The sequence below is a fragment of the Toxoplasma gondii genome, chromosome X, assembly GCF_000006565.2.
Source record: "Toxoplasma gondii ME49 chromosome X, whole genome shotgun sequence".
NCBI lineage: Eukaryota > Apicomplexa > Conoidasida > Eucoccidiorida > Sarcocystidae > Toxoplasma > Toxoplasma gondii.
Genome location: NC_031478.1, coordinates 6,149,313 through 6,174,358, shown reverse-complemented (window position 1 = coordinate 6,174,358; position 25,046 = coordinate 6,149,313). Strand labels below are relative to the sequence as shown.

At 54.0% G+C, this 25,046-nt stretch overlaps 1 protein-coding gene across 1 annotated transcript; it reads right to left on the bottom strand.

The window, feature by feature from the left end:
• Positions 1 to 853: 853 nt before the first annotated feature.
• TGME49_214240 (bromodomain-containing protein) lies at positions 854 to 24,320 on the bottom strand. The gene is made up of 24 exons (XM_018779637.1): positions 23,529 to 24,320; positions 22,811 to 22,975; positions 21,388 to 21,477; positions 20,024 to 20,915; positions 19,215 to 19,537; positions 18,763 to 18,921; positions 18,005 to 18,090; positions 17,305 to 17,551; positions 16,394 to 16,762; positions 15,584 to 15,757; positions 14,795 to 15,203; positions 13,055 to 14,230; positions 11,954 to 12,332; positions 11,167 to 11,422; positions 10,304 to 10,485; positions 9,350 to 9,631; positions 8,573 to 8,690; positions 7,634 to 7,911; positions 6,671 to 7,131; positions 5,850 to 6,088; positions 4,693 to 5,034; positions 3,741 to 4,049; positions 3,149 to 3,266; positions 854 to 2,677 (listed from the first exon to the last, which is right to left on the bottom strand). Exons 1-24 carry the CDS (start codon positions 23,748 to 23,750, stop codon positions 1,035 to 1,037), a joined length of 8,919 nt encoding a protein of 2,972 aa, XP_018635746.1. The 5' UTR covers positions 23,751 to 24,320; the 3' UTR covers positions 854 to 1,034.
• Between the last annotated feature and the right edge of the window lie 726 nt (positions 24,321 to 25,046).

Genomic DNA, 25,046 nt, shown 5'->3' with positions numbered 1-25,046 from the left:
TCCCTTTGCCGTCATACAACTCACGGTGGTTGCGTAAAAAAAAGAGCGCACAATAGCGACACAGAAAATGAATAATGCGCTGGCCAATACGAAGAAGGGGCGTATCTCGAGATTTCCCTCTCGTCGTTCCTCGGTGTCCATACTTCTGTCGTTGCAATGATTTTCCTTCGTGACTGATGTGGTGGTGAGAGACCACTGGGCACCTCCACGTAGATATTTTTTCTGTGTTGAGGCTTTACCTGGTGAGTTCTTGCTTCAATTAATGTCGGCTATTCCATTTCGCTCCACCATCGCCTTCGTGTCTTCTTTGAGTTCTCATTTGTACCCCCGACAGATATGCGAGCTCCGGGCCTGCAGCTGTCGGTTGTATTTCTCCACTGGAGGGAAGGGCTACTTTAGTTCGTCATTCCTGTTCTGGTGAGCTCTGCCGAATCGCGTATGGGAGCCCGTCCAGATGTTAGGTGCTTGATGATATCCCATCGGTGGCTCCGAGAGGCTGTGCTTCTGTGAAGCCTAGAAGACGTCGACAGTGTTCCATGTCGTATGTGAGCTGACAGGTCCCTCTGGGATGCTAGAGTGGGTAAGTCACTACGGACTGCGTTTTCTGGTGGTAGCAGTGCAGTTGAAGAAACTACTTCACTGTCCGGCAACCGGCTCAAGCCACGCATTGCGTGACCTGGTATCTCAAAAGAGGCAGTGTGAGCAGAGGAAGTCCTCGTACCACTGCAAAAGCGACGGGAGACGGCAGACGCCAAGTCAAACTGGCACGAGTACAATCCCACCGAACGTGCTGCGAGGAGCCAGAAATCTGTTGTTTCTAAAAGGCGAGCCGCAGCGCCCCTTCGCTACAACGGGAGTTTAATAATTTCACTGCCTTCCTGCTCTTTAGTCCGGAAGAAGTCAAGTTGCGACGCAACCATACACAACGGACAAGAGGAAATCGAAGAAACTATGCATAAGTGGATGCACAAGAGGCACGGCGACTCTGACATGGGCCACAACATGAGAGGCACTCTCGATACACACTCAACATTTTACTCCATGTGCCCTCTGTTTCCTGGTTGATGTGCTTGCTGCATCGCAGGCATGAACCCAGCCTGTATCCCCTCCCCTGCCTTCCACTCGTGATGTCCGTTATACGGTCCCGTTCCCTGAGAATCGATTGGGGACTCGTAGAAGGCAGCCGGCGCACCAAGCGTGGCATTTCCTCTGGCCGCTTGCTCGAGACGCTCCGCCGTCGGCTGCGCCCCCATTCCACCGACCGAAATTCCCGCAGCTGGCAGTGTTGACAAAAGTTGCTGTTCATAGCTCATCTGGGGCTGTACGTACACTTGACTTTGCAAGTAGCTTGCAGCACTGACCGTCGAGGAAGATTCTCCAGGTGCGCTCGAAGATACCGGCGGAGACTGCCTGGCATGTGCCCCGTCTGTCGCAGTTCTGCGCGACTTGGCGGCAGCCCGTTGAAAAGCCTGGTTAATGCACCCCCAAAGCCGGTTGAACTTTTGTTCGACGACACAGCAGTCGCGGTAGGGTCTGTCTTCCGGTCGATTGAAGGTCCGCGCGTTCCGGAAAATGAGCGCGACGTCTTGCTTGAAGTGATAAGGCAGTTTGTACAGCCCGGCCTTCAATTTTGCCTGGACTTTCTTCAGCCACATCGGCTCCTGAATGACCGCCCGATACTCGTTCACGGTCGTCTCCGGGTCCGGAATGAACCAGACGGCCTCGGGCATTTCCATGAGGGCGCCGACAGCCTCGATGGCCACATCTACCCAGTGCGCAGTGTGCTGTGCGTTATCCATGTACTTTCTCTTAAAAGTCCACATTTTCCGTTGTCGAGATCCAGCCTTCAGGCAAAGATCGTACTCTGCCGCGGCCTCTTCTTCGACGCTCCGCAACTCGCCAGCGCCGGCCAAACGAATCAGTATTTCAGGAGGCATCGCGCCACGGACGCCGTCGTCGGGAGGAGGTGTCAAGCAAAAGGCTGCCGCGCCGGCGGCGGCTCCCGGCCGAAGTGCGTCGCTCCAAAGCGGTGAAGTGCCTTCTACAGAAAAGCTATGAGTGCGTGCAGCGCTGTCTGATTTATGCCCGCAGCGGCTCTCGGCAGAACACCCGTGTTGCGCTACCGGCGAAACAGCCTGTCTGGCGAGGAGCACTGCACCCGGATGGCAGCAGAACGGAATATCTACACCAAACAGAAAGGCGTACACGTTTTGAGCGTAACACAGCTTCTGAGAGAAGGCTGCGCGGTTCCCGGTCGCCGCGGCCTGGGCCTCGCTCGTGAGGTAACAAGTCAAATATGCGCTTGCTGCTTGGCTAACAGTGAGTGCTACACTAATCGCGTGATCCTGCAGATGCACTTGTTGCTGGTGGCGCACAGAAGTAGACGCAGCTGCAGCAGCGTCTGAAGGCGAAAAGAGCAGAGGCGCCGGCAGCGGTAGGGCGGGAATAAGCGGCGAACAGCAAGGCCCTAGACACCCCAGAAGCCGACAAAAGGCCGGACGCATTCCAGAGGAGCCGCTACAGAAAGAAGCAGAAGTTGCAGAAGCGCTTGATCCAGAGAGGCCACTCGCAGAGGGGCTACTTTCGCTTGGGTTCTGTCCAAGACCGGTACCCGAATGCAGCTCCACAATGTGGGTGGCAAACGGAAGGAAAAGCACCGGATTCCGGATGCGAAGCTCTGCGAAAAAGCAAACAGAAACCAAAACAATTTGTCCCGTCAAACTCCAGAAGCGCGCAAGTGACCCCATGCGTATGTCCAAAACAGCGCAGCTACAGAAATGAACACCCCGTTCCGATCTACCGGTTCATCTATTCGTATCTCTCGCTCTGCACACGTTGTACGTAAAGAACGTCGAACATATATGGTTTCCCCCGAGAGAAAGGAGGCAACCTCGAAAACCTCGCCGATACACACACACGTGTATCTGCACACATTATACATATGTGAAGCACACATATACCTATCTTTCTATATCTGTATATCTACATATATATATATATATATATATATCTGTGTATGTGTGTAAATGTGTACATATGTCTGGAATGCGTGGGATGGACAGGGCGAGAGGGGCACCTTTGCGAGCGGGATGAAAAGAAAAGGGAACGCGAGTGTGGATTGCGTCACATTCCGCGAGACTGCTCTGACCTTCCAGAACATCGAGGAATACCTCCCATATGGTGATGGGGAGGCGAGCTTCATCGGGGCGGAGAAGTCGCTCCATTTCGACGGCGCACTGCATCGCCGTGTAAATGCCCAAGCCGAGCTGAAGTGCACACACAATCGATACACGAGAAAACGTATCCCACGGAAACTGCAATATCTTTCATGTGCTTCGATGAGGAACGATTTAGCAGTCGAGAGAAGTTTTCAAACGTTCTCCAAAGGCGGACGAGCCCGTGCAGGCAGCAGTTAAACTACAGAAGACTCGAGTGTTATCCATAGTCGTTTTCTATCGCTGTTATTATAGAATAGCCCCCGCTGGGTCTGTCATGTGACGCAGGCAGACCCGGAGTTGCTGTGTGCTGAGTGTTTGCGGCAAGCTCTCTCTCGACAGTGGTTTAGGTCTTGAGAATATAGTCAGACAAACGGTAAGTCTCAGACCCTAGACCTCTCGTTTCTTGTTGATTTTTGCTCGTGTTTCTGTCCTGTAGTGTCGGCCTTCCTCTTGCTTTTCCTTTCATTTCCTGTCTCCTTTCATTTCGAGTCTCCGTTCCTCTCTCGCATTCAAATCTCGTACTTGCGCGCGTTTCGCCTGTTCCTCCGGTGAAACAAACTTAGAGACGAGGGTATACGGTTCGGTGAGGCCTCCCAAATTGCGTCTTTGCTTTCGTATTTCTCTGTCCATCTGCAGCCAGCGCTCCTCCGAGCCGTCCCTGTCAATGACACCTGCCGCGTCGTCTTGTCTCCTGTGTTCGCTGTGCCCAAGCGCCTCTCCAGAAGTCGAAAAAGGATTGCTTCCTCGCCGCGAAGAAAGAGGAACGCGATACACGCGGAGGGCGCCCTCGCAGCAGACCAGGAGCTGTGCACGGATGGCCTCTCGGTGAACCTGCAGAGAGAAAAGAAGTCAAGAAAGACTCGAATGCCTCCAAATGCGAGTCCCCGAAGACAGGCAGACTGTGTGACCCTCCAGTTATAGAAGCGAGTTGAGGAAAACTGAAGAAAGCTGCTGCTATAACGTCGAAAGGGAGAGAAGAAAGGTGGCGTCCGTGGGCAGCTGAACAACCTGAGGCGACGCAAAACTCACGGATTCTTTTCTCTTTTCCCCTTTTACGCGAGAATGAGAAAGAAAAAGAGAAAATGGGAGACACAAGACACCAGGCAACGTGCAGACACACCGAGGACGCAAACGAACAAGACAGACGGGGAGGAACTTTAGCGAAAGGAAACTGGAGACGTGAGGTCAAGCCGAGAAAACAGAGCAAGGTGGAGACAGGGGACAAGAAGGCGTTTCAAATACGCTCACACGAAGACATCCTCAACCTGAGAAATGACAGGTACAGAAACTCAAGCAGGGAACGGACAAGGAATGACGGAGGCCAGCAAACAGAGATTTCAGAAAGAGTCAGAGACACTGAGGTGGCGCCCACCGAGAGAGCCTGCGGCCACGAGGACAGACCGACTTCGCTTTCCAGAAAGCAGATACGAAGTCCGTTTCGCTGCAGCGCCTCTTTGCGTTGCCGAGCTCTTACCGCGACATCGTGGTAGGCGTAGTGCAGCTCGTAGGCGCTGTACGCGTTCTCTCGCAGGTACTGGTCGTGGGTACGCAGAGGGACAAAGATGAGGAAGTCGAAGGGCGTCTGTTCCTCCGCGCCTTCCTCGTCGTCTGCGTCCTCTTCTCCTCGCACGCAGTCTCTCTCGTTCGTCGCCTCCGACGATTCCGGTCGGCTCTTCGCACCCAGCAGCGAGAGCAAGTGCGACACAAAGTTCGTCTTGCACGAAGAAGGGGACGCGACGCGGAGGAAACGTCTTCTCGCCAGATCTCTCAGAGTCGGTTGCCGGCTGAGGACTCGCAGAAAGGCGCAGCTGATCGCCTGAAGAAGAAGGAAAGGGAGACAAAAAAAGGCAGACATATCAGGCATGGAAGGCAGAACGAGGCGCGACCTGACACGATACACGTGAAGGTCAGGAGACACCCGAGAAGCCTGCCGGACAGCCACGCGTCTTATCAGCCGTTCAGACCCTCCTTTTCGCCTTGTTTCTGACTGACGTATCCCACTCTTGTTTTTGCCTTTCAACTTCCGAAGACTCGTAGAACTCTCCACCACCCCCCTCTGCAGGTCCTCTTGTTTCACACCGCTGTCGGGCCATTCACTCCGTAGACTCGAATAACGTCAATCTGTCCATCTCGGTTGCTCCTCCGTTCGTCTTTTGAACCCAAACTTCCTGGCCAAACGTTGACGTTTTACACCAGCCTGGGACCAAGAACGTCCACTTTGTGGGGAGGTGGAGCGACGCCTTTGCCGCAGAGATCTCCTCGACGCCCGCCGCCTCCGTTGGAGACGCCGAAGAGCCATTTGATTCCGAATTTGGAAGCCATTTTCGTGAGCTACAGCGGGGGGTATACTTAAACTAAAAACACTGGGTTTGCTTTGATCTTGAAGAAGGACTACAGACCACCGGGCGCAGCTCCTCTAATATTCTTGAACTCCGTTCTTTTTCTGAGACGAGGACTCCCATGACGGCGGCGCCGATGCTACGAGCATCTGAGGAGTCGTCTTTTTCCGTCGCTGTTCGACTGAGGATGCGCCGACAGCAGCGCACCTTCGAGGCCTAAAACGCGATCCGTGTGAAGTGGTATTCCTCGTGTCGAGTGTTGTCTGCGTTTGCTTTGCACGCGGTTCCTTACATATCTTGGAGAGGCGAGAGCGGGGACGCTGTCGAGGCGGAAGAGCCGCCACAAATTCAACCAAGCTGCTTCGACGCCTCTTGCGTTGCGAGTCACGAAAGCCTCCCACTGAGCATCGGAAGAGAAGGCATGGTTCTCGCAAGTCCTCGACGACGCAAACGCGGAGAAAAGGGCACCGAACGTCAAGTCGCTGCACTTACATCCCGGCGCAGACGCGGGAGACGCATGTGCAGGGGGGTCTGTGGGGAGAAGGAAAAGGAACGAAACTCCGCGAGAAAAATGAACCGTTCAGATTCGCTTTTGGAGAGACGACGGAGCAGAGTTGGGCGAGAAGGGCAGAGACACCCGGGGCCCGAGAGCTGTTTGAACGAACAAGCTGGAGACCCCGGGGAACGTTCGAGTGAGGGATAATGCGAGAAAGCAAGATGCAGCGAAAGTGCAGAAGAGAGAGAGACAGATGAGAGAGACAACGGACTGGTGTCAGAGAAAAGTGAAAAGGAGAGAAAGATATGCAGACACAGGGCCACCGTGGGTGGCTGACGCGTCAACCGAGAAAAAGACGAAAGTGGCGACGGGAGGTACGGAAGGCGCAGGAACACAAGTGCAGAACGAGACAGAAAGAAGCAAAACATGAAGAAAACATCTTCGTACGTGGGGTGAGTGAGACGAGAAAGGAGACGGAAAGAAAGAAGAAGCAAACATTGTTGTTCTCAGACAGAGAGAGCAGGAAGAGATCTACAGGCCACGAGAGAGCTACAAAGAGAAGTGCGAAACGTCAATTGAGGAAAAAAGAAACGAACTTCTCTCTAGGCTGTACGTACCCGTCCGAGAGCTTTCTTGACTTTCGTCTTTGCCTCCGCTCGCTGTTTCATGGCGGTGCACCGGCGCAAAAGTCGCGGGAGTCTGCAGAGAAAGCGAGCGGCTCTCCCCCTCGGAAAGAAAGCCGAAGTACGGATGTCGCGTTTCCGCGTACGCCGGGTAAGGGGTGTACGGGCACTTGATGTTTCCAAAGCAGTCGACGACAGAAGCGATGAAGCAGAGGAGATCGACAGCCGCGGTTTTGCCGGCAACTGTTCCTTCCTCTTTCCGCGTCTTGCTTTTACCGTGTCCATCAGGCTTCTCCTCCTTCCCGGAAGAGAAGGCAGCGTCCGTTTCTTCCTCCTTCATCTCTTTATCTGCGCCTCGAGACGTCTGGTGGACAGACACCTGATCCGGAGAAGAACCACCAATGTTCGCCGACACGAGAGGCTGAAGAAGCATTTCAATCGCTTCGGGACGCGTTCTGACAAAGAAAAACCAAGCCGAAAGAACGCAAGGCACAAAATGCAGCAACATATACATCGTTTCGTATAGCGCTCCCGTATATGCGATTATATATATATATATATACATATATATATATATATATATATACATATATATATATATTACAGCGCGTACGGCGAGATGAGTGATGCCGGACGTTGTTAGCAAAGGCTTTGAGTGATCCGTTTTCTCTGGGAACAACGTGGATTTGGAAGGAGAGTCGCAAGATGTCCTTTTCGACGGAGAGGAAATCGCGTCTGCATCCGTGGGGTGGAGCCCCTCACACCTCCAACAGAGCCTCGACGCAGAAAAGAGCAAAGGTTTATCGTGTGAACATGAGTGACAGGTTGAGTTTGTCAGAATCTCCACGAAACATCAAGCGCCACTCTAACCAGGTGTTGAGAAGAGAACGAGAAGACAACGCGTCTGCTCAAACGCATCGTCCCCGCACTTTCGATTTGGCCTCGGTGTTCTCTTACAAGCCTTCGGGGTCCCGGAGAAGAGAAACAGCAGCATAGAAGTGCCTCAGGAACCGCATTTCTGGAGTGGAGGCGGCGACTTCTGCAATGCGAAAGAATCCGCCTCCTGACTCCTGAGTCGCTGGGCCAGAAGCAGTCGCGTGTACACCCGACGCGTCTCCACAAACGCGGCTCTCGTCTCCACTCGGAGACGCTAGCGGCGACACTGAACGATGGAGAACCGAAGCTTCACTCCCCAGCAGAGAGGCGCGCGCCGCTGCATGCTGAACGCGGTCATCCTGCACACCAAAAGGCTTCGGGTGCTTCTCATGTGGACAGCGTTATTCGACACTTGAAAAACTGCACAGGCCTAGATCTCTGCAGAGACAGATGCAGATCGCTACGCAGGTATACCGAGAGGTCTTTGTGGATGCGGGGAAATCGGTGAATCGAACTGTATATATACATATACATATATATATAGATATATATACATACATATATAAAGATACATATAAAGATAGATAGATAACTAAACAGGATTTATGTAGATCTGGAACCGAGATGACTGCACGTGTAGCTGCACACACATATAAATACATGTATGTAGAGAGGTGAGCCTATCCGTTTGTGCGTGAGTGGAAATGAGGCAAATGCGGCTATTTCTGTTACATGTTCACTTTGAGGTCTGGAGAGAAAACGCCCTCCAACAGCGGATACCTGGGCGCGAGACAGCAGTCCACCTCGGACCCGGGATTAACAGCACTGTCACATGAAAGAAATCTTTTCGTGACTTTTAAAAGACATCCACAGAAACATGGATGTGTACGCGTCGGTGTCGTTTGCCCCCAGGATCCGCATGCACCTTCTCGCAGTGGCGGCAAGGAGGAGATGCAACGGAATGGAGAAAGCGAGCCAATTGGCGTTTTGTGCAGAGAGCGATGGCGAGCAAACACTCACGTCTCCCAGGTTGTCGTAGTGGAAGGTGTGCATGTAGGACACAAGAGACGTCCAGACAGACAGCTGCTCTGACCGGACTCGGTTGTGGAGGAAGCAGAGCGCGTAGACCACCCGCGACCTGAGAAAGGCGAAGGCAACGCAATGCAAACGACCGCGTCTTGTTCGGAAGCAAAAGACAACTAGGGAAGAACGAGCAACGAACGAGAGCGCACAGAGCTCTCGCTATGCGCAACGGCCGGAGAGAGACTGGAGAGAGACTGGAGAGACAGAGACTGGAGAGGCAGAGACTGGAGAGACAGAGAAGAGACAGAGACGGGATGGCGACATTTGCGAGATAAAGGCGAGGAGAGAGCACAGGCAGTGCAAGCGAGAGAAGAAAGCTCTTCTCTACAGTCGCGTGCGTGGTGATGCGCGAGCGTTGCATCCGGAGCTCAACAGAAAACTTCAAACCTTCTCTCTTTGTAACTCATTGCTTCGTGGCTGTTCCCTGTTCGTTCCGGAAAAAAGGTTCGCTCTCTGCTTCGCTCGCTCTCCACCGTCTTGAGGTTTCCTCCCCTCTCTCTCTCTTTCTCTCTCTCTTTCTCTCTCTCTTTCTCTCTCTCTTTCTTTCTCTCTTTCTCTCTCTCTTTCTTTCTCTCTTTCTCTCTCTCTCTCGCATCTTCGCGTCCTCCTCTCCACACACCTGTCTTCTCCCGCGTCTCCGGCGTCTGCTGCTCAGTCGTCCGTTCTTCCCCGAGCTCTTCTGCTGCTCTCGCGAACGCGAGACTTTCGACTCACCGCAGCAGAGGGTGCCATCTGTGGAACGCGAGAGCGCGGCCGAGCGCGTGCACTGCATCCCGCGCGAGACAGTCTCCGGCGGCGAGGAACGCTGCATGCGCCGAGTCTTCGGGTGACGCACTCCCCGCGCCCACACGCGTCCCCGAGTCGGAGAGAGTGCCGAGAACGTCTTCGCCTGGCCGCAGACGTCCGAGCGCCGAGGCCGCTTCCAGCTGCGAGGAAATGCTCACGTCGTTGAACAGCTGCTGTTCCCACATACTCCCGCTCTGGCAGCGACGAATTCTGAAGACGGCTCCGCAGAAACAAACATCGAATGAGAATGAGAATGAGATCGAATGCGAGAGACAGTGGCAGGCGAGAGGAGAGCCGGACGACCGTTTCTGGCGTCCACCACGCGCGACTCGTGAGAGTTGAAATCCGCTTCTGTTGAGGTGCTAAAGACAACTTTTTTTTTTCGAAACGGCGTTCTGCGTTCTTGCTTCGACATGTTTCTCCCGCCTCTTTCCTTTCTTGTCTACTCGCGTTCGTGAGTTCAAGTGGGTGGAGGTTTTGCCTCCTCTCCATCCAGTTCGACTCCGTGGTTTCTCATTTCCACGTCTGCCCTCAACTCCGCTTTCCATTCTACTTCCTTCATTCGCTTCTGTTCCACTTGAGTCCTTGTTTCGAGTCTCTGCACTCCATTCTTCTGGCCGCCTTCACGCTTCTCGTTCCCGGTCAACGTCTGCTGCCTCCGGGTGCGCTTTCCCCCTTTCGCGCTCAGCCGGATTGGTCTCCCCATGTCCTCTCTCCCTCCACCACTGTCTCTCGCCTTCTCGTCTCGCGCTGCTCGCTCGTGCTTCCGCGTTTTTTACGGTCTTCCTTCCCGCGTCTTCTTGCTTCTCCTCGCTTCTCCTCGCTTCTCTCCCCCTCCCGCACCGTTGCGTCCTTCGTTGGTCGCGTCTCCGCCGTCCTTACCTGCCTATCCAGACTTGCATCGGGTCTGTTCTCAACCAGAGGACGGGGAGCTTCGTCTTGCTGTTCACTTTCGCGACCAGCGACCTGTTGTCCAGAGACAGCAGCGAAGGATGCTTGGCCACCACGCAGCGTTTCAGCGCCTCGATCAGACCTCTGTCGCTCGCGCTCAGTTCCCCTGTAAACTGAATACGGCAAGCGCGCAAAGAGCCAAGCGTCCTTTTCGATCGACGGGCGTGGACGGCAGGGAGGATATGGCTCCCAGACGCATCGAAGAGCACTCCAGGGAGACAGCGAAGAACGCAGCAAGGCGCGAAGACCGACACAGAGCAAGGCGACCCACAAAACGTTCAGACCCAAGCTGGAAGACATTCAGAACGACGACACAACGACAGTGGTGTCTCGAGACGACGCCTCGCAAGAAGAGAGTCAACCGGAAGACGCAGAGATACACGACAGAAGAATGCGAAAGGAGGCAGAAAGAAGACAAGAAGAACACAGTGGAAAACGAACAGGGACGAAGCCGATGGAAGAGATGAATTGCCCGTATAGGAATAGAAAACGAACGGCCTCCTTCCTTGTCTACAGACATACAGAGAGACACGGCCCTACACCTTTGCCTTTTTCCCCCAATTCGCTTCCGCGAGAGAAAGCCTTCCTCTTGCGCTGTCGGCGTCACAGTTCAACGTCACATCCCTCTCTCTCTTCGCCCCCCGGTCTTCTCTTCTCTCTCACGGAAGGCCATCACGTCATTCCTGACTCTTCTGCGTTCTCCCAAGGAGACACCGACCCCTCGCCGTTGCGTCCTTTCTCCTCCTCTTCACCATCTTCTTCTTTTTCTTCTTCTCTTGAAAGCCGCTTCATACCCGAACTTGGTCTGAGCTCGTGAAGCCTCCGCCTCCTCCGCCGGCTGCTGGGGGGGCACCAGGGCCAGCAGGTCCGGCCGCACAGGCGCCTGCGCCTCCTGGAGCGACTCCCTCGACGGCGCTCAGACCAGACGCCGCAGCAGCCGCGGCGGCAGGCGCGTCGGTTGCAGCCGCTGCTGCGTCCGCCGCCTTCATCATCAATTTGTTGCTCGAGGTTCCATGGACGACTCGGTCTCCGCGCAAAGCCACCTTCTTCCTGCATGCATGACCGGCCGTGGACACAGAGGGATGTAGACAAGCATTTCCACGGAAATCGCTGGACATGCTCAACGAACTCGACAGCGACATCGGCCAATACATACACAGAGAGACACAGACGCACAGGTGGAGAGTCGATTTGCACAAATATACAAGGACGCAGACAGAGAAACAGTCACGCATATATTCCTATATTCATGTATATTTATATATATTTATATATATTTATATATATATATATATATAGAGAGAGAGAGAAGGAGAGATGGGCATGGTGACACATACGTAGATATACAGAGACAAGCCCCCAGAGGAGTGGAGAGTCGGAAAGAGACGAAGAATCGGCTGTCGCCGAGACCGAGGAGTGGAGGGGGGAAAGCGAAGCTGTCAACATCCAGCGGGAGGCAAGGCTCCAGAACAGCGTGTGTACACCGACATGCATCTAAATCTCTACAGATGCGCGTCGATCGATGCATGCGTCTGTAGAAGAGTATATCTACATGCATGCACGAAAACTCGATGGAGTTACCTTCCTCTTTCAGCTCTGGGGTCGAGAGCGAACCGAAGAGGGAGGACGCCTTCCCGGAGACGCACGATGGAAGTCCGGACTCCGTCGTCTTCGACTATTTGGATGCAGACTGCAGGCAACCAGTACTTTTCGTAGCCGACTGAGGCGCAGAGAAGCGAGCCCAAGTTTGCGGGGCAGAGAAGAGAACGGTCGGAAGCGCGCGACGCAGCGAAGAACGCAGGCGAGAAAACAGAGGCGGCGGCGCCGTCTCCCGGCGCTGGCGAGTGAGATGCGTGAGAGAGCAGGCGGAAGCGAAGCTGAGACAAGACTTCGCGTTGGTGCAGCAACAGCGCCCAGTAAGGCAGACCGCCGGTCGTCACAACTGGCAACGTCGGAGGAACTGAAAAGAAAACCAGTGAAAGGTGAAACGGAAGGCAAGTCAGAAAAATGACAGAGGCGCTCGACATGTCTATGCGAGCTTGTAGACTCGAGTCAAAGAGATATCGAGACGGCAATCCACATGTCCATATCTTTTCTTGAACGTCGCTCTTGGCAGATGCCTGCTGCAGTCTATTCTCTATCATTGGTGGTCTCTCTAAATCTATCGAAATTCAACTCCCAGTTGTTTTTCTCGCCGTTACTGCGAGTGACAATGGCAATTCACAAAAAAAAATACTCTAACAAACAGCCCATGTGGACGACCCTTGACGTCGTAGAATGAATATGAAAAAGCCGCCACTGTAGCTGTCGGAAGCCATCTACCTGGGAGTATCGACATGCACCTCTGCCGGACTCGATTTGTTTCTCTCTCTATAAACGTATTTGAAGACCTGGATCAAAAAGTGAGCCTGTCTGCTGTCACGTATCGAATTCGTCTAATTAAACTCTGTTTGAATGTATCGAAACGCCGTCGATTCATCAGGGTCGACCTCCCTCTCGTATCTCTCCGGAAAAGAGGCACACGACCACCGAGGTAGGTTACGTCTTCTGACCGGACTGAACGGAGCATAGCGCTCGGGAACATGAATCCTTCGTTCTCCCTGTTGCACGTTCAGAAACGCGACTTTTCGGGTGTTCCGACTGCAACTTCTCGTGGAGACGCGGTTGTTTGTTCCTCTGTACCTGCTTCGCTGTCAACGCATGCAAGAGCGAATTTTTCTTCAGTCATTTCCTCTGCCCAGCCTGAGGCCTCTGAGGGTGACGCGTCGAGCCTCGCGTCACCGGCAGCCGTCTCTGCGTTGGTCAGTAGCTTGAGCTCGTCCCCGCCATCTCCACATCTACGGCGCTTCCCCACCGCACCCGCGAGGGGTCTCTCGTCTTCTCCCTCCGCGTCGCCTCCGACCGTCTGGGTGAGCGCAGAGTCTCCTTCTCGACTCGGCGTGAGCGCTGCGCGTTCGCGCTCGGCCTTCCGCTGCAGGAGCTTGAAGGCTGCGCGAGTTGCGGCCCACAGACCGCCTCGGCCTGCGTTGAAAACCGCGGGTGTCTCGCCGGAGTAGCCGAAGCCGAGGATGAAGTTACCGTCGCGGCCAACAACATCGACGGGATCGAAGACGCGCTGCGGCAGATAGAGCAGCGCAGAGACAGACGGCGCCAGCAGCAGGAGAGACGCCGCGTCTCGCGCCTCGGGCAACAGTAGCGAAAACGCGCTCGACAGAAGAGCCGGAGAAGGCGACAGCTGCGAAGGAGACGCCCCGGGAACGCCGGAAAGCCAGGACACCAAAAGTGAGCTAGCCAGCGAGAGAGAGGACGACAGCAGGGGAGGAGACAGCGAAGAAGAGAGAGAAGAAAGAGAAGAAGAACAAGGTTTTTGGAGTCCATGTTGGAGCTCGTCTTCTTGCTTCACGTGACGCGTTTTCAACAGAGGATTCATAGACTGGTCTTCTTGAGGAGCGTCTTCCTCACTGTTCGCTTGATGTTCCTCGCCTCGATTCATGCCCAACTGTCCTCCCGTCTTCCAGCTGTCGCTCTTCTTCTCGCCTTCTCCCTTGACATCTTCCCGCCTGCTGGGCGACGCAGAGACTCCACAGAACGCGAAAACGAGTCTCGAGAAGAACTCGCACAACTGCGTGACGTCCCAGGGGAAGCTTCGGCTTATATTCGACACAGCCAAGGAGGCACCGACCGACGAGGACGCAGGTCGCTTCAGCGTGGAGAAGAAAGTTCGATGGACAACGGCCTCCCAACTCGAGAGAGGCCTCGACTCCTGCGCAGCTGAAAGAAGATCTGCGCCGGACTGCTGCCGGAGACGGCAAATTTCGTACGCCTCCCAGAGATTCACGGCTGCTAAACCTGCCAGATCTGGAAAAACAGGGAAGAGACAAAGTGGAAAAGGAATGAGAGGCGTCCCAGGAAGCCTGTAGACATCCGCGCGAAAACAAGGAGGAAACGCAGAGATCGGAACGCCACGAGGACGAAACAGCGAGAGCAGTCAAGAAAGAGAAAGAGAGAGAGAGAGAGGGGCATGAGGTGCTTGGCATCAGGTTGCACACGAGACAGTGCCATCGAAATGAGGGATCTCCTCGCCATCAGCATCTGATGGAATGCTTCTTCGTAGAAAGAGCTCGTCTCGCTATCTGCCGTGCTCTCATTTCATCTCTCTACATCTCGAACTTCACCTTTCTTCTTCTTTCCTTCTCCTCTGTCTCTCCCTACTTCTCTGTTCATCCCTCTCGACCTGTGCAGCAGCTCTTCTGCTTCTCCTTCTGTCTCTCTCTTCTCTCGTCTGTCTCTATCGCTCCGTCTGCCTGTCTCCTTTCTGTCAATCTCGTTCTCTCTGTCTGTATTTCTCCCTCTGTCTCTCTCCCCTCCTCTCTCTGTGTCTCGCTCTCCCCCTGTCTCTTTCTCCATCCGTTTCTGTGTTACCCGCTTGAAAGAAAGAAGGGTGTCGATCTTCTCCGCCGTTTCTGTCTGCGGTTTCTTTGCGTTTGGAGAAGACGCCCGCTGCGAGAGCCTTTCTGCGGCCATCCTTGTCGCGGCCTCTGGCGCCTTCTTCCCGCTCTTCGTGCGAAGTCTTCGCTCTGAAGAAGAAAGAAAAGTTGCTCTTCATCTTCTGAAACGCGACTGCGCGCGGCAGAGACAGTGAGGACGCGAGCGACGCGGGCGGCTGAAGCGACAGCAGATCTAAGTGGAAGTTGAAGAAGTCCATCGAGGAGCCTTTCCTCTGAAGCTGCACCACGAAGGCCAGCGTCAGCTGGGGACAGCCGGTCCCGCTAAGAAACGCACTCCGAAAAGACAAGAGAGTCTCTTCGACCTGAGTGAGTGCATCGTGGTCCTACAGAACAACAAGACAGACGCCAGAAGGCGCGCGCTCTCCTGCTCTTTGTTGAGCGCGCCAGTGTCGAGCCAGTCGACGCCGTGCGAAGTACTGGAGGGGACCTTCGAGTAAAGGACAGTGAACGGTCTCGCTAGGAACGAAAACGCGCGAAACGAGGACCTTCGAAACCTGGAAACTGCGTCGCGGCGTCGCGAGAGAGAGACAAACAAGATAGTCCAGTGACGTCAGTGGGCGCCGCATGCGAAGCCGGTTGAGGAGGAGACACGGCAACCCCACACCGCCAGAGACGCAGGCGCATGCAGGAAAAAAAGCTACTTCGCGCAGGTTCAGAGAGCTGCATACGCGAAGATCCGTCCGCCTCATGCATGCCGTCTCACCTGCGGATTGACTTGGACAACGTTGTCTTCACCCTCGACGCAGAGGCCCAAAGCAGCAACTCCCCACACTTTCTTCTTCTTCTCCTTCAGCCGCAGTCTCTGGCGTCCGCCGGCAGTGTTCGCAGGACGCCTGTTCCAGTGACTGATGTAGCGCAGGGTGACTTGAAAGAGAAGCTGAAACAAGCAGAGCAACTCTTCCACTCGAAAATGTCGCTGAAAAACAAGTGAAGCTTCGCAGGACGTCCCCACGAGGAACACTCAGGCACGCGTTAGAGAAGTCCCTGAAGAGCTTCATTCGAAAAGGCATTGAAAACACAAAAAAAATAAAAAACATTTGCAGCGTCACACAGATGGCACACGCGAAAGGCGTTCTTCTTCTGCTTGCTCCTTCTCTCAAGTGCCTCCACCTCTGCACCAAGCTGAAGCTCATGCGGGCAACCAGTGCCTCAAAAGCAACCCGGCAAGTGGACTTGCTAAACGTAGATAGGGACGTGAGCACGACTCATCCCTTCTTCAAGGAGAGAACGCGAATCGCCCAACACCGGTTCGTCGTCTCTACCTCGATCTCCATCTGCGTTCAGTTCCTTAATCTCTCCCTCTTCCTCTCCCTCTCTGTGTGTAGCTATCTGTCTATCTCTATCGCTCACTCGTTCCCTCTCTCTCTGGCTGTATCTCCAGTCTCCTCTCTCCACCGTTCTCTCCCTTTCGCTCTGAGCGTCTCTGTCCGCTACTCTCTCGGTGTTCCTCTGCATGCGGTTCGTGCAAAAAGGAGACATGCGCGCTTGTTTCCTTCGTTTCGCTGCTCCTCACTTTCTTCCAGAAGCGCTCAGTGTTGGGCGGCTCGCGTTTCTTCGCGAGCATCGGGATGTACTGTCGCATGAGAAAGTCGAAGAAGAACTGGTGCGGGAGAATTGACTGGGAGGCCAGCAGGCGGTCCAACGCTTGGAGGGCTATGCTGCTTTTCAAGTGATAGATTTCCGAAAAGTACAGGTGCTCCAGAGTAGGGACCAGTGGAGTCTTGGGCTCGGAAGAAGACACGACGGAGACAGAAGGCAAAAGAGAAGAAAACGCAGACGTCGAATCCAGAGGAAACTCCTCGCCGCCTGCCTCGACGAGAGCTACGTAGCGGAGGAGACGCTCCCAGCGACGAATCTTCAGCTCCACCAATCCAAAATTGGCCTACCAAGCCCACACAAAATCACCATAAAATCATAAAAACTGACAAAGAACTGAGGAACCAGACATGCACGCACACACACGTGAACAAATAAATGAAATTAAATAGACCTATATATATTATTAAGCAAAGACAAAGAGACGCAGATCTCCACAAGTCAAAAACTCGGATACCACCGACGCGCGCGACATGCATCTGCACTGTTTTATGCAACTACACACACATCGAGCTGCGCCCACACACGACGATGTGCAGATGCTCTCATATACACACACATGCATACCCACTTCCATATATACAAATATATATATATATACATATATATACATATATATATATATGCAGGCAGATCCATACTACATTGGAGATCCACATGATGATGAGATATATACACCTAAACATCTCTAGAAATTGATAATCCACAGACGCACAATACAAACACATATACATATGTACGTATATGCGTGTATATGTATTCATATATATATATATATATGCATGCACGCAAATGTATCTCTATGCGGAATACTGGAGAGGTTCTTACTTGAATGAAGAGGTCGACAAGAATTTTAACAGTCCCCAGGAAGAGAGCACTTCCGTCGATTTGTTTTTTTTGGTCTCCGCAAGACCAGAAGAAAGTGAAGGCGTCGAGCCAGGCAGTCGCGAGGCCCTCAGCGATTAAAATGCGAGCAGTGTAGCAGCTGGTGTCCGTCCCCACTTGTTCCTCAGCATGCAGAAGGTCCAGAGGATAGACGAGAAGGTTTCGCGAAAGATGAAACTGCGGCAGTTGCCTGCAAACAAAAGGAATCTCCACGTAAGGACGTCTCCACCACTGCGTCCGTTCTTCAGTCGCCGCCCTCTCAGATGCTTCTTAGCGTCTCCTTTTAAGTCCCAAAAAAAGCACAGAAAAAGCACAGAAAAAGCAAAAGCAACACCGCTGTCGCTGCGCGTCTCGCTTCACCCTCTCTGTTTGTCACACAGGCCTCGTGTTGTCGTCGGAGTCGCGAAGAGAGCGTCCTCGACCTAGAAAGCAAAGCGTCGAGTCGGCCTCTTGTCATTCAGGGGAGCGCGTTCGACGCCGGTCTCTGCGTCCAGTTTTTGCAGCCAGCTTCCGAGCTCGGTTCGCTTTCCATCTTTGGTGTGCGAGTGAACGTGCGGCCTTTTTGACCCATTCTGCCATTTGTTTCAAATGCGCTGCGACGTTTTTCTTGTCTTTTCTTTTGGGGAACTGTGCCAGTTCGTACCCTCTGTTCAGATCGGCCCCCGCAGCGACGTCCGCTGCGGAAGTATCCGCGACTTCGGAGAAGCCTCGCGAGGCTTCGTCTGTGCTCTGATGTCAGGCAAAAAAAGCAGAAAGCGCCACAGAATCGAGCGCGCGTTTCGTTCGTCTGCGTCCAAGGCAAACAGCGCGTACAAACGCCTCCCGCTGTCGCGCTTCTTCTGGAGCTGAAAGCGCGTCGGCGCGTGCGTGAAGGGTTGCTTTTCTCTGTCTTTTGCATGCAGTGTAACGCGCGGACACAGCACCGTGTTTAGTCTGACGCGAAAACTGAGGAGACGACCACAGCAGCGCCCCACCACCGCGAAGTCTGGGGAAAACGAAACCGAAACTTCTCTAGGCGGCGCAAGTCCAGTTGCTTCGCAGCGACAGGTGACGGCTTTTCGGATTCAACGACAACCTCTGGAAGAGAGCCTTCCTCCAGACAGGTCGTCCGTTGCATGTTTTCAAGAGCCGGACATCCCTGCAAGAGTTTTCCTCTCCAGAGGAAATCCCCTGTTCTGTAGACAGAGTCTCGTCTGAAGGAACGAGAGTCCCGCGCGCTGCCAGGAGACGCAGGAGAGCCCAGCGCAGTCACTCGGTAAGGCAAAGGAGAAAGGCTGGAAGACGCGCTCAGCCTTATTGAAGCAAGAACCAGGAGACTCTACGAAAAGAAGGAAACACTGAGAAGAGGCCATGAGAGTCTTGGAGGCTACTGTCGCCAGCCGTTCTGAAAGCGTTTCTGACCTCTGCGGCACCAGCTGCGTCGAGAGCAGACGAGGAAGGCAACGCCCAACTCACGCCGCCCTCGACGGCGATGGGCAAGAAGAGAAGAAGCAGAGACGAAAAGGGAGATGGCGAAGACAAGGCGCGAGAGAAGACGCTGAAACACAGAGGAACAGCCGCCTGGAAACAACAGAAGAGGAGCGCGAGACCAAGGAAACAGAGAGATGCGGAGAGAAGAAGAAGAGAGCGAAGCAAAACGGGAGAGAAGAGAGAAAAGGAAACAGCGTGAGAAGCGAGGAGAGAAACCTCTCGAAAGGACATTCTGGGGAACGGCCAGCATCCTCTCGGGGAGTCAAGAGGCAACGAACGATTCCGAGGGAGAAGAACACAAATGTATGTGGAAAAAGGAAGATCCAAAAGAAAAGGAAATCCGGAGTTGCTGAAACGCCATCCAGCCGTCTAGAGATATTTACCGTGGTAGGACTGATGAGACTCTCGAATCCCTTCAAGGTCATGTAAGTCACCACTGGGACGCGTGAGCATGCAAAGGTCGCGTCTCGACTTCCTTCCTCTCGTCCTTCTTCCTCTCGTCTTTCTCCGTCCTCTCCCTGTCGCTCTTCTGCGTCTCCTGGAGTCTGTCCGCCTCTGAGGGGTTCCCCGGAGGCAGGGGTCTCCTCTGTGGGGTCCAAAGGAGACAGGGCCTTCGGGCCTTCTTCGCCGTCTGGGCCGCCAAGCGGAGGCGCGCAGGCGTTGGCGGAGGCCCGCCGAGAGACGTCAAGCATGTCGCTCTGCAGTCCTGCAAGGGAGCGCCACAAACAAGAAACAGGGAGGAGAAAAGACAGACGGAGCAACTAAGCGCCTGGAGGCCAGACGAGAGAGGCGAGAGAAAGAGAGGAGGAGAAGGGGGAGAGGCGGGGAAGAAGGAGAAACGTGGAAGACGAGAAGGACGACGCACCTGATATGAAGATGACAAGCAGTCCGAAGTCGGGGGAATGGCGAGACAGAGGCGACGCGTACAACGCGAGAAACGGAACACAGGAAACGAAACTCAGGTTTGCCGCCAATCCGCGCGTTCTGCCACTGTCGCGAGGCAACAAACTAAACCGAGTTTTCTCTCAAACACACACGCATTTGTGTCTTTTCTCTCTTGTCTGTCTTCTTCCTTCGCGCTTTTCTTTCCTCTCCCTCTTTTTCTCTTTTTCTCTTTTTCTCTTCCCCCGTGTCTCCCCCCTTTCCTCGCTTGCCCTCCACCGTTGTTCTCCCTGCGTTTTTCTGCACGAACCGCTGACGAGACTGTCGTTGTCTTCGCCACCCGAGAGGTCGCCGCCTTCAGCTTTGAGTTCTTCGTCTCCGTCGTCGTCCTCATGCTTCTCGTCTGCACCTTCGTCTTCGTCGCCGTCTCGTGAGTCTTCTGCGCCGCCGTCTTTGGCGCGCGTCTCGGCCGCCTGCGTCCCCAGTCCGATGGAGGAGGCGGTGACCGGATAGGCAACGGCGGCGGGATCGTTCCCGTCGACCGCCGTCAGCGGCCCTGCAAAGAGCGATACCTGCGGTGGCAGGAGCGGCAGATTCGCCACCGCCGCGAGCGGAAGGCGTTCCTTCTGTGCGCCGCGTTTGGGAGGCGGTTCGACGACGAAGAGGAATCTCTCGAAGCGCATGCGCGTCGACTTGGGGTGTGAAGCGAAGGCTCTCGCACCCTGCTCCCGGTCGTTCGCTTCTGTCGCGGCGCCATCTCGTCCCGCGACTTCCCCGAGCAGGTCGGCACCCTTCTCCACCGCAGTCTTCGTCTCGTCCTCGTCGTCGGCTGCTCCAAACCTTCGCTGGCGACAGACGCGCGCGCGTCGCACGAGCAGTCCTGGCCCAACGGCGACGTTCCCTTCAGGGACGTCGACGGAGAGGACCCACCGGCAGCGCGCGCATGCACTCGGCGCCTCCTTCGACTTGTTTAAGGACCGAGACTTCTGCGAGTCGGGAGACGGCGGCGACCACGGAGACGCGTACGCGGAGACGGGGAGTGTGGGGAACCAAGGAAGAGAAGACGCCGAGTGCGAGGAGAGCAGCAGCCGATACAAACGATGGGGGCCTTGCGGCGGAGACAGCCAGTGGTCAGCGAAGTACAGCGACGAGGTTCGGAAACTCGGATTCACCAGCTTGAAGTCGATTGATACGCGGAGTCTCTGTTTAAGAAGACGCGTGGACACAAGCAAGAAAGGAACAGAGACAAGGGGAAGCGATCGCGCGTTGCAGAGCCGGCAGGAAGTCTAGGTCAAGCAAACAACAAAAGCAACAAAGGAGGAGGGGGATCTTCGACAAAGACAGGAACGCGACCAGAGATCCGAGAGTCAACGGAGAGACACGGGAGAGAGTCTCCCACAGAGTTGTCTTCTTCCGTCTCGTTCGTGCAAACTCGCTGTCTCTTCTTTCCACTTCCTTCAACGAGCAGGACGTTGACAACTTGCTCCGCATCGACAGATGATCCTTTCCTGTTCCTGTTGCCTCTGGCTGAAACTCGACCTTTTTCGTTTGTACAAAGATCAACTCTGACCAGCACAAGTCGCCTTCGCTTTCGAAGCAGACGTCCTTGCTTCCAACACAGTACCCTTTCCCTCGAGCCAGTGGGCCGCGCTTCCAAGACCGTTCTCTTCTCACCTGTCTAACGCGAGCCTGGAATTTGTCGACCGTTTTCTCTGGAAGCTGGACAAGCATCTGTCGCTCTCCGTCGCGCCTCGCCGCTTCCCTCTGTTCGGACAAGACAACGAAAAGAGCTGCACTTGGCTCGTGAAGCGACGAGAGAGAGCAGAGTCCGAATCGCGCAGACTCAAAAACGCATCGCGTGTATCAAAACGCGCGGCGCCGTCGCCCCGAGGGTCCTACGACCGCGGATCACAGAACTGCGCGACAGAAGCAACGTGAGCCGTCATCCTCCCTGCTTGCTCAGAGAGTCTTTGTTTAGCGGATCTGCGTTCGACTGCGTCCTGGCAGAGACCTCGCAAGGGGAACCGAGGAAGAGGTGGGCGGCTCATAGGCAGAGAAAAGAAAAGGAAACGCACGCAGACAGAACGAGAGAAACAGAAGAAAGAACGAGGGAAAGAACGAGAGAGAAGACGAGAGCAACCAGTGAGAGAAAGAGAACGAAGAGAGACAGAAAGAGAACACAGCGAGAGAGAAACCTAAAAAGAGAGAGACAGAAGAGAAGAAAGGCGAGGAAGACGAGAAAGGCGCGGTGGAAGGGAGACTGCGTGAAGAGCCAAGAAGCCGAGGGGGCGAAGGAAGAAAAAGGCGCAAAAGAAGACGAAGGATCGTAGAGAGATGAGAAAGAAGCGACGAAAATGGAGGATTCATCAAAGATGAACGAAGGGCGCAAGACGAACGACAGGAAGCAGATAGAAGAAGAGGAGACATGAAAAAGGAAACCAGGATAGCAGACAGAATAAGAAACACCAAGAGAGACTTAGGATGGAGAAGATAGAAGAGAAACACAACGTTGGAAGATGCTCGAGAAAGAGAACGGCCAGGCGCAGATGAGAGAGAAACGACAGAGCTGACGGCAGAGAGACGAGCAGGCACAAACGAATCGATGAGCGGCAATGTAAAATGCGATTTAGAGAGTCCTTTCAATGCTGTGTCGAAGACGCTGGACGCTCCAAGAGCCAAGGTACGACATGCGGAGCGTATCACTGAGAGAAGCAGCAGAGTCCTGACAGGAGGCCGAGTGTGGAGAGACAGAAACTGAGAAGAAGAAGCAGAGAACGCGAGGACGTGAGAAGAGAAAAACTCGAGGGAGATGAGGAGAAACCGACGACGTGGAGGACTGAAAAAGAGACAACAGCAGTTCCACTGTACAGAGAAGTGAGACACAGGGCGAAGGCAGAGAAGCGAAGCAAACGCACAGGAACTCGAGACAAGAGACGTCCAAAGAGAGACGAAAGAAGCGCGCGAAAAACGAGAGATAAGAGAAGAGAACGCCGGAATACACATGGGCATGCGACGGAAAAGAGACAAGCAAAAACGAGGAAAAACAAGACACAACGAAGAGACAAGGAGGAAAAGAGGAGAGAGAGGAAAGCCTTACAGCTGTTCGTAGGCGCAGCGAGAGAAGGTCGAAGTGGATGCCGCCTTGGTCGTCTCCAAGGAGAGAAAGAGAAGAGCGTCCATTGCGCGTTTCTTCTGAAGGCAAAGAGAACTCTGTTTCCTGTTCGTCGACCCAGACGCGCTTCACGACACATGCGGCCGGAACCTGAGAAGAAAAAGAGGGAAAGAATCGCTTTCAGCTGTTCCATCGCGCAGACGGCGGAACAAACAAACAGCAAAGGCACATACGCACGAAGAGAAGGACGCGATGGAGAGGAGAAAAGGAGCTGGCGAAAAACCGAAAAAAACGAACGAGAGGAGAGGACGAGAGAAGGAGAGGGAGACCTGCGAAAGGGAGGAGACGGGGAACCGCCACGGAGACGGGCCAGCGGCATGGGAGAGGAAGAGAGGAAAGAGCTTTGCACAAAAAAGCCGAGAGAGAGATGGAGACAACAACGACTCAAGAAGGAGACAACAACGACTCAAGAAGGAGACAACGACGACTTTAGAAGGAAAAAAGGCAAGGAGACGCAGAGGAGAAGAGAGTCCAAGGGCGCGACCTGGAACAAGATTCCTTTCTTTCTTGCTGCATGTCTTCCCTCTCGCGGATCGAAGCGCATGTCAGCTCCTCCGCACAACAAGTTGTCTCCGTTCGTCTCCTCCGCCGCATGCAGAGGCACAGATGGTGCCCGCTCTGTCTCGACTGTTCATGCGCATACCTGGAGAGGCAGGACGACAGGCGGAGAAGAAAGAGCATCTTTCTGAGTGAGGTCTCTCGCTCCTTCGTCTCCTTCAGAAGTCGCAAGAGCAGACGCAATAGCCGCAGAGACAGAGGACCCCACTTCAATTACGAGAGTGGAGGATCCGTAAACCGTTTTCTCGCGGAAATCTTCCACGCAGATATCCAGCCGTTGCTCGCGCAGCTTCAGCTCCTCCCCCATCTTGTCTGTCTTCCGAAAGACGAAGAGAAAGAACGAAACGCAACACCGCAGGGCGAGTAAGCTCGGAAGGAGAGGCGAGAAGTGTAGGGAGGACAGCGTCTTCACCGCAATCCGACACCAGAGGCTTCGATTTGGAAAAGTTCCATTTCCACCATTTTGAGACGCAGCAAACAGACGAGGAGAGCCCCAAAACGCCGAGACTTGTTCTTCTCAGATCGAACGACTCGCGGGCGTCAGGCTCTCCCGCGTTTCGTAGAAACTTCAAGGTATTTTTTGCAGAAGGCAACTCTCAGCGCGACGACAGCATGCAGACGATATGACGCGGTTTTGTGCAGGGGAGAGCGAGAACACGAAGGAGAGGAAGGAGTCTTAGGCTTCTTGTCTCCTCCTTAAAGAAGTCCGAGTTTCCGATCGCCTCTCTCTCTCTCTGCATGTGCCGCGCGCATCTTTTTTGATCGGGCGCTGAAGAGGCGGGAACAGGAAAGAGGGGAAGAGTCTCCAGCGTGAGGAAGAGAGAAAGAGAGAAAGAGACTGAACTCTCGAAGAAGCGACGAGACCGAGAAAGAAAACTTCAGCGGAAAGAAGAGTGGAAAAAAGCGTTTCTGTCGACGCATGCTTTCGCTGCAGAAAATCTCCGTCAGCAGCATGTGCGCCAGACGCAGCAGCTAAGAGAGACGCGAAGCGGAGAAGAAAAGTCATGAGAGGAGCAAGAAAGAAAAAGAAAAATACCGTCTGCAAGAAATACAGAAGCTGTCTCGAAGAGGAAAGAGGGGGAGAAAAACGAGACAACAACGCATGCACACCCTGCCCTCTTTTTCTCGCTGGTCTGCGTATCTCGACATGTCTTCAACTTGCACATCTTCTTCGTCCCCTAGAAGATTTAAAATGCATTTCAACAGAGGCCTTTCGGATCTCGGGTGGCGAAAGACAAGCAACTAAACTCCTGGCTAGAGAAACTGCTGGTCCTCAGTCTCGGACTTCTCACAACTTCTCCACTCTCGTCACGAATTCACTTCTCTGGATTGAAATCTGCATTTCACCATTTGCCTGCATCTGTACTCCATAAATTCATATTTCTATGTATCTTCCCAGATATGTGCATGTATGTATGCCTGTAAATCCCTCAGATCCAGGTGTGTATATATGTCTAGGAACATCTGCAGTTTCAGGGCAGAAGACAGCGAGTTTCTTCACCAGTCTCCTGTTCTGTCAATTCTCGACTCGCTCTGCTTCCATCACCTTTTTTGCGACGCATTTGTTCTTTTTGCAGAGGCGTTTAGGCTTCAGAGAAGAGCC

Excerpts from the sequence above, each read along its gene's own strand:
- TGME49_214240 (XM_018779637.1), bottom strand. The coding sequence starts at position 23,750 with ATGGGGGAGGAGCTGAAGCTGCGCGAGCAACGGCTGGATATCTGCGTG. Across the intron at positions 6,089-6,670 it reads TCAAGAAAGCTCTCGGACGG|ACCCCCCTGCACATGCGTCT; the intron begins GTACGTACAGCC and ends TTCTCCCCACAG. Across the intron at positions 4,050-4,692 it reads ACGCCTACCACGATGTCGCG|GTTCACCGAGAGGCCATCCG; the intron begins GTAAGAGCTCGG and ends TTCTCTCTGCAG.